The sequence below is a fragment of the Choristoneura fumiferana genome, chromosome 17 (assembly GCF_025370935.1).
Source record: "Choristoneura fumiferana chromosome 17, NRCan_CFum_1, whole genome shotgun sequence".
Lineage (NCBI taxonomy): Eukaryota > Metazoa > Arthropoda > Insecta > Lepidoptera > Tortricidae > Choristoneura > Choristoneura fumiferana.
In genome coordinates, this window is record NC_133488.1 from 13718692 (window position 1) to 13727652 (window position 8961).

Here is an 8961-nt window from a genome sequence, read left to right on the forward strand (position 1 = left end):
CCAGTTTTAAGCGAAAATATAAATCTCATTTATTCCCTATCCCGTGGGAATTTTGACAAAACCTGAAATATTTTTTTAGCTGTTAGTATTACCTACTTGCATGCCAAATGTGCAGTTTCTAATAATTATATTTACAGAAATAGGGCCATTTTGAAGTGAAAATATAAATCAAATTTATTTCCTATCCTTTCTTAGTGGGCGTCTACATCTACTAAGATCTACATCTACTATATATATATATATATAGAAGAAGTAAAGTAAGATAATGACTTAAGGCTCCACTATTTGTCCGTACATCTGTCACAGAGCTGCATCTTTTGAACCAGTCTACAAGTTTTTACCGTACCGCTACTGTATATTCAGTTGAATTTTTTCTAACTGGCTACATATATTATAGCCGCTAAAACACCAATAAAAGAAAAAATATATACAAAAAAAGTTGATCAATCTTGTATTTTTTGTGTCCCACTGCTGGGCAAAGGCCTCTCCTCTCTTACTCCACTCCTGCCTATCAAAGGCGAGCTCCCGCCATCCCACATTATAGGCATCTAAGTCGTCCCTCCATCTCCTCTTCGGTCTGCCTCTATTACGGTATCCGTCACTAGGGACCCATTCCGTAACAATTTTGGCCCAACGTTCTGGGTTCATTCGACAGACATGTCCAGCCCAGTCCCACTTCAACTTGGCCGTCTTTACGCCCACGTCAGCAATTCGAGTCTTTGAGCGCAGCTCAGTGTTTTTAATCCGGTCCGTTCTTCGGACACCAAGAATGCTACGCTCCATTGTCCGCTGGCAAACCTTGAGTTTGGACTTTTGAGCTTCTGTAAGTGACCACGTTTGCGCGCCGTAGGTTAGGATGGGCAGGACACACATGTCGACGAGTTTACGCTTTAGCTAATCAAAAAAAAAAAAACTTGTATGGGTTCTCATACAACAAGGCACGAGTTATTGTACGGTGTGGCACAGAACACTGTGTAAACAGTTCGCAATGTGCTTGGACGATTAATCACAGCTTTCAATTATTTTCAGTCCATTGTTATGAGAACGTCGCTATCGAAGAGTGAATTTGCAAGCGCGCTTGGCATGAAAGCTGATGCAATTTTTGTAAAGAAAATGTTCAACATTGTGGACAAGGATGGCGATGGAAGAATATCTTTCCAGGTATGAACACGAAATATTTATCAGAATTATATACACAGTTTTTTTAAAATTATTGTTATTTATTGTGTACATTTTATCAGGAATTTCTGGACACTGTAGTACTTTTCTCTCGCGGAGCTACGGATGAGAAATTGAGGATTATATTCGATATGTGCGACAATGACCGCAACGGTGTTATCGACAAGGGAGAACTTAGTGAGATGCTAAGATCATTAGTGGAGATAGCGAGAACCACTTCACTTCGGGACGAACATGTTACAGAACTCATTGACGGCATGTTCTCTGTAAGTAACTATTTTAAGTTTTTCTAGTTACAAAAAAAAACTTAATTAATATTTTACAAAGGTTGTTATTCTTTAACAATGGCTGAAATCTCCCATTAAGTCGTAAGTTGTATTAAGAGGCCCCGAAAAATTACTGGTCAGACTATCCGGTTTGAAGGACCATTCATGCCATACCTCATGTTAATCAATACCCATTATTTAAATGACATTAAAATGGGTACACAAATGAATTCATAACTTAGGAATATGTAAATTTTAGGATGCTGGCCTGCAACACAAAGACCACCTTACCTATTCAGATTTTAAATTAATGATGAAAGAATACAAAGGAGAGTTCGTGGCCATAGGTTTGGACTGCAAAGGAGCTAAACAGAATTTCTTAGACACCTCTACTAATGTTGCCAGAATGACTAGTTTCCACATCGAACCATCAATGGAACAATCCAGGTAGGTTTGAAATATTTAAATCATCTAATTTCTTACTCAGAGTATTAGTAACTAATATCTTGTTTTTATTTCAGACATTGGATTCTTTTGAAATGGGATTACCTAACCACTTTTTTAGAAGAAAATCGTCAGAACATATTTTATCTATTTATCTTCTACGTCGTAACTATCGGCCTATTTGTGGAACGGTTTGCACACTATTCCTTCATGTCAGAACATTTGGACCTGAGGCACATCATGGGTGTTGGTATTGCCATAACTAGAGGATCTGCTGCTTCGCTGTCATTCTGCTACAGCCTACTGCTACTTACGATGTCAAGGAATCTACTAACAAAACTTAAGGTAAATTTACTGATCAACTTTAGCTAAGCAATATTACGTGTTGGGTTTTTAAAGATTATCTATTTTCTTCTACCAGGAGTTCAGCATTCAACAATACATCCCACTGGACTCCAGTATACAGTTCCACAAAATTGTCGCCTGCACGGCGCTTTTCTTCTCTCTCTTGCATACAGCAGGACACATGGTAAACTTCTACCACGTGTCCACGCAGCCTGTGGAAAATTTGCGGTGCCTAACCAAAGAAGTTCACTTTACTTCAGATTTCAGACCAGGAATTACCTATTGGGTGTTTCAAACTGTAACAGGTATTGAATTAATTAACTATAGCTCAATCTAATATAGTGATAAGGTCATACATACATTATAGTACATATATTGTTGTAAAATAAATACGACAACAACAAGCAAACCACCAACCAACCAACAACCGCTGATGATGCTTCGGAGAGTAACGAAACACGTGTCCGGGATCTTGTTTATGGTTGTGGTGGTGGTGGTTCTCTTGGTGGTGGGTTCAGTTACGTTTGCGTTGTTTATTTACGTTTTTTATGCGGAGGGAGGGCGGGTTAAATAGCATGAAAAAACTCGTAGCTGTTTCGCACGACTTGACCTCACTACTTGGCGAAGGAGCAAGACAGGTATTCCGCAAAGTAACGCCTGAATCTATATGCAATAGAGTTTCTATAGTCTAGTTATATAATAGAACGTAACCACAAAGCTGAATTAGATGTAGTGAAAACAAATGGCTAATCGGTTATTAAGTAAAATATAATTTTACACACATGCTTAAACGCTTTGTCTATATTATAGACCACAAGTAAAGTCCACACGAACGAATTCACTGGCGTCTGACACTAAAACCTGCTACCAAGTAGGTAAGGTACCACTTGCAATAGTATGGAGCCTGTAAAATGTCTGCCACGTCTCACTGGTCCTAGAAATAGAGTCATATCAGCTATTTATACACACTTTGTATCAGATATTGGTGCTGGTGTCTGTACAAACAATATTTTTTACAGGCATAAGCGGCGTGCTGCTGTTCGTGATAATGTGCATAATATTCGTGTTCGCGCATCCGGTGATCCGCAAGCGCGCATATCCGTGGTTTTGGCGCGCGCATTCGCTTCATGTGGCGCTGTATGCGCTGTGCCTCGTCCACGGCCTCGCGAGGCTCACCGGCGCACCGCGCTTCTGGATCTTCTTCCTGCCACCAGCGGTTATCTACACCCTAGATAAGGTACATTCCGAAACAAAACTTACATCCTAGCATGCTGGCCATCTTAGCATCAGATATAGCTTTATTCGAGACTCAAGTCAAGATACCTTCCATTTATGTGACAGTGTGACAGCACGTTTTGGAGATGAAACTGGAATAAAGATTAATTTTATTGGTACCGCGTAGCTTATTTTTTTCCTAAATTATGGACTGGTAACACTAGTCCACCTGTCCTGATTTTCTCCTCATCTATTGCCGTCACCAATTCTTCCTAAGGATATACATTTGCCGCTTTTATTCAATCATGTTTTGTAACTTTTGCTCCGTTATTTACCTACTTAATTGTTGTTTTCTTTCATTGTACAGGTGGTGTCACTTCGGACTAAATACTTAGCCTTAGATGTCCTAGAAACCGAAATGCTGCCATCAGATGTCATCAAAATTAAGTTTTACAGACCGCCGAATTTAAAATACTTATCAGGTAAAAACATTAGCATTATGCAATGTAATTTAAAAAAACTATCTAGTTATGAAACAAATACAAATTACAAACGTTGAGATACATTTGTACAAAGAGTACCTACCAGACTTAATAGGCTTTGACATTTATGTACTGTCGGTTCCCTAACCTATGTATCCACTTTTTCATACTAATTCCATAGAAAAGTGGATACTTATGCTAGGGCACCGACTGTACCTGTTTTGTATTAGGTCAATGGGTCCGCTTGGCCTGCACGGCGTTCAAGAAAGAAGAGTTCCACTCATTCACTTTAACGTCTGCACCGCACGAGAATTGTCTATCCTGCCACATCAAGGCGCAGGGTCCTTGGACCTGGAAGCTTCGGAACTATTTTGACCCCTGCAACTACAATCCTGAAGACCAACCAAAAATAAGGCATGTGTTACTGAGTAGTCATTGACGTACTAAAATTAAAAAATTAATATATTGATTAATAATTTTATAACCATGACGGCGATAAGTGATAATGACAATTTAAATTACACTGCTGATTTGAGAAGTTCCGTGTAAGACAGAGCTTCATATTGCGAAACTTGGCCTGAAATATCAGTGCTACCTGTCGTTTGTAACGTTTATGAAATAGAGGCCAGAGACCGTATTCTGACGCTCGCTTCATCAGAAACAGTCAATACGGCCTCTGGTAACGCGGACAGACCTTATCATCGGACTAAAGATGCGCGTCCATTGCATCGGAATTGGAACGTACAGAGCGGACGGATTTGTTGCTTTGTATAGATTTCTATGGTACTGCGTGCACTGGATAGGCATTTCTGCGCCATAGAAATCGATGCAAAACAACAAATCCGTCCGCTCCGTACGGTGCGTACGCTCCGGTTCCGATGCAGTGGGCGCGCTGATTAACACTTGATCGCTTCATTTGTTGAATGCTGTATATGACAATGAGATTTTTCTCAATGTAAGTACATAAATAAAAAAAAGACATAGAGATAGAACGAAAACGGTACGTTTATTTTAATAAGAACTTCCCATTTTTTCCCCTTGTTGTTAAATAGTTGTCGTTAATGTTCGATTGACCTTCATTTTTAATTTAATTTAATTTTTGTTATTTTTTGTTGTAGCAGCAATAGAAAAACACATTACTTAAGTGTATATTTCAGCTGTCTATCTATTACGGTTCTTGAGATAGGTACATCCCAGTGACAGATAGACAGACAGACGGGCAATGAAGCTACTGTAATAGGGTTCCGTTTGTCATCCTTCGGGTACGGAACCAATAAAAAAGTAACGCATAAATCCAAACGCTTCTCCAGCAAACCGTACTTATTTGTACGCCACACAAAATGTGGAACCCATTAGAGGTCGCGAGATAATGACCTCGTAAATAATAAGTATGGTTAATATTTCTTAACTACGTTGGCAAAATATTACCCAAGTGCAAGCGGCGATTACCTGTTGGGATGTGTTGTATGTTCGTATCTAATGCCGCCGTCACGAACGAGGTGGAAATTTGTATCTAACACAAACCTTGGGTTACGTTAAATTTTCTTTAAAGAAACTTTAGGATAGTTACTTTGGCGTTAAGCATTCACATGATATTTCGTGAAATATATGGAGTAATAATTTGAATATAATTTGTAATGTGACGTTTGATAGTCAAATGTGCAAATAATTGCATAAAAATATTAAGAAAAGGCAATTTTTCTGCCCAGGTATTTATGTATACGTTTGATGGTTAACTTCACTGGTAATTCCCATTTGTTACTTAGAATAGGCGGCAATTACCCAATGTTATTTCAGTATAACGAAACTCCATCCGTATGTAAACAGAATACAAGGTCCGTTCGGCGGCGGCAACCAGGACTGGTACAAGTTCGAGGTAGCAGTGATGGTGGGCGGCGGCATCGGCGTCACGCCTTACGCCTCCATTCTTAACGACCTTGTCTTCGGCACCTCCACCAATCGCTATTCCGGGGTCGCGTGTAAAAAGGTACTTAAAAATATATAATACTAGCTTTTACCTGCGGCTTCGCACATGTAAACTATTTGATCCGGAATTCCGGGGTTCAGGAATTTTACAAAATTCCCCTGGAAATTCTCAAAATTTATATCGTGGTCTTCATTGAGGTTGTGTTAAAAAGAAACTGTCCAGAATTTCAAGACACTAAACCCAGCGGTTGTTATTTCGAGATTTTATCCCTATCTCGTGGGAATATCGAGATAAAATGTAACCTATGTTTTAATCCAGGTTATAAACTAACTTTTTGCCAAATGTCATCCAAATCCGTCCAGCCGTTTGAGCGTGAAGAAGTAACAAACATACTCACTCACAAACTTTCGCATTTATAATATTATAGAAGAAAGTAGAATATGCAATGAGGTAGTTATTTTTCATTTTATGTATTTATTTATTTACATTATATTGTACCTATGGGCATTTTTACTTTAAATGACGCAACATAACTTCTTTTAAGAATTAAGTGTTCTGGATTCTCCTTACTCGGAATCACGAGAATTTTAACTGAGAGATTTAAACTAAGAAAAAAAATGTTCTTAATTTTTTTTGTCACTTTTGTGACTTTTTTTCATATAAGTCGTTACGAAATGGACACAACATTTTTATGGAAAATTGGGGACGTTTTTTTCTTCGTCAAAATCACCCAGGATTACCCAATTCTGATTCATTCAGTTGGAATATGAACTTTTAATTTTACCGAGTTTCCAGTTCAAGCAGTAAGCATATATCATTGCAGGTATACTTCTTGTGGATCTGTCCGTCGCACAAGCACTTCGAGTGGTTTATAGACGTGCTGCGCGACGTGGAACGGAAAGACGTTACCAATGTACTCGAGATACACATTTTCATCACGCAGTTCTTCCACAAGTTTGATCTGAGAACTACAATGCTCGTAAGTCGGCCTTTACAGCTACCTACTACCTATACTTATAATAGAATAACAACCATGGTTGCAATAAAAAATTAAATTGAACCACGGTTTGGAGTTACTTACAAAATTATGTAAATGTATCCCGTTCTCATTTTGTAAAATACCCAAGGAATTAGTAATATCTACCTACTATAAAAGAGTAAGTTTTCGTTTATCAAGACAGTTGATGATACTCAAAAAAACTAATTTGTACAATCACTCTACAGGAGGTATAGTTGCAGTTGTCACAGGGATTACGTAATTTGACTTTACTGTACCCATTGGTACTGGTGAACAAATAACGCCATAGATATTAGTTGAAAGTAAATGAACAGAATATTGTAAACAATGCTATTGAAGTTTTCAAAGTCATTGACTATCAAATTTTTATTCAATTGTTTATTTCAAGTTTCTTTCGCCTGTTTAAGAGAGTAAACCATTTTTGATGTGTATGTCTTATCATACCATTACCCTTACCTTACTATACTATTTCCAAAACTTTTTGTTGCAGTATATTTGCGAGAACCATTTCCAGCGTCTGTCTCGCACCTCCATGTTCACGGGCCTGAAGGCTGTCAATCACTTTGGAAGGCCCGATATGTCATCCTTCTTAAAGTTTGTCCAGAAGAAACATAGTTACGTAAGTATCTGTCGACTCAAAATTACGTCAAAGAGATGGTAATGGAAGATCAGAAAATGGCACTTGTAAATTGTAACGCAAATCATTAGTGTGGTTACCATCAGACGTAAATTGTACAGTCATTAGTTTGAGCCTCTGTCACTTCACAAAATAAGATTTTGTTCTAATAACTATTACAGGGTTCTCTTAAAATGATTAATTGTGTCACTGTACATAGACGAAGGATTTTATTTGAAACTTTATACTTCAGGATTGTTATAAAATCAAACTAACCTAACCTAAGGTTCTACCGGATAACAATGATTCTGAAATATATCCTGAATAGTTTATAGTTTCAGAAAGAAATCGTTCGTCCATATGAAACGTGAGGAAATTAATCATTTTGTCAGTGAAAAGCGAGGATCCCCTCTTACAGGCATAATGAACCAAATTCTACCCTATGTCTCTAATGTCTTTAACTATTTCCGTGCTTAGGTCTCCAAAATCGGCGTGTTTTCATGCGGGCCGCGGCCGCTCACCAAATCCGTAATGTCTGCGTGCGAGCAGGTCAACAGGACGCGCCGGCTGCCGTACTTCATACACCACTTCGAAAACTTCGGCTAACACGCCACTGCCCAACTAGTTCTAACGATTAGAAAGTCAGATATACCCGTAACTTAGCTTACCGACTTCTAAGCAAGTAGCTGGCATGCATTATATCATTTTTTATAATATATCTGATACAAACACGCAAGCTACTTGCAAGTTACAAGTTTGCGTATTTCTACCATAACAACCATCGAATTTATTTTAAGTCAATCAGTATCTTATATGATAAAGCTAATTAGACAATAATTCACAAATTAATTTATTTATTTCATAATATTTTTATAAAATGTCTTTCATTTCATTATCATAACAGTTTCTGTTTTGTTTTATACAAATGATTTAGTACAAAATATAGGAACAAATTTCTACGTATTATGTACAAAACCAAACGTAGTTTAGTAACGTTAGGTACTTAACAAATCTTCATGTTTCAGTCAGTGTATTTGAAAATCATGTCATTGAAAATACTCGAAGAAAGAAGCTATACAATGTAAATAATGTAAAAAAATTAGGTTATGAATGCAATGATCGGCTAAGTAAATTGAATATTATGTTTCGATAGTTAAAATGTAAATACTAGTTATTTAATAAAATTACTGTTTACTAGAAAATGGTACTTTCTTTTATAGTTTTATTATACTCGGTCTCGATCCAATATGATGACAGTGAAAACGAAGACGCCATTAAACCGACCACAGACTTAGTAGTGGTGGTAAGACCTAGAACCTATTGCCAAACTATTAATCGATTCAATAAACCGAATAAATCGCATTATTTAATACTACTTGAATAAATCGACGAATTTTAAAAATTTAATTTAATTTTCAATTATAAAAGCAGTCGGTAACTATTTTTAATTTTAAGGTAAGTAATTCAAA

General features: G+C 37.3%; 1 protein-coding gene across 3 annotated transcripts in view; it reads left to right on the forward strand.

The window, feature by feature from the left end:
* Positions 1-8688, forward strand: part of Duox (dual oxidase) — a 55326-nt gene extending 46638 nt beyond the window's left edge. For all 3 annotated transcript variants that reach the window (XM_074100695.1, XM_074100698.1, XM_074100697.1), the window contains 12 exons: positions 1030-1161; positions 1242-1445; positions 1705-1892; positions 1967-2234; positions 2311-2539; positions 3254-3471; positions 3817-3931; positions 4162-4345; positions 5759-5918; positions 6682-6837; positions 7367-7495; positions 7970-8688. In XM_074100695.1, coding sequence (XP_073956796.1) covers positions 1030-1161; positions 1242-1445; positions 1705-1892; positions 1967-2234; positions 2311-2539; positions 3254-3471; positions 3817-3931; positions 4162-4345; positions 5759-5918; positions 6682-6837; positions 7367-7495; positions 7970-8098 — 2112 coding nt within the window. In that variant the 3' untranslated portion in view covers positions 8099-8688. The remainder of the gene's footprint in view (positions 1-1029; positions 1162-1241; positions 1446-1704; positions 1893-1966; positions 2235-2310; positions 2540-3253; positions 3472-3816; positions 3932-4161; positions 4346-5758; positions 5919-6681; positions 6838-7366; positions 7496-7969) is intronic.
* Positions 8689-8961: the final 273 nt, after the last annotated feature.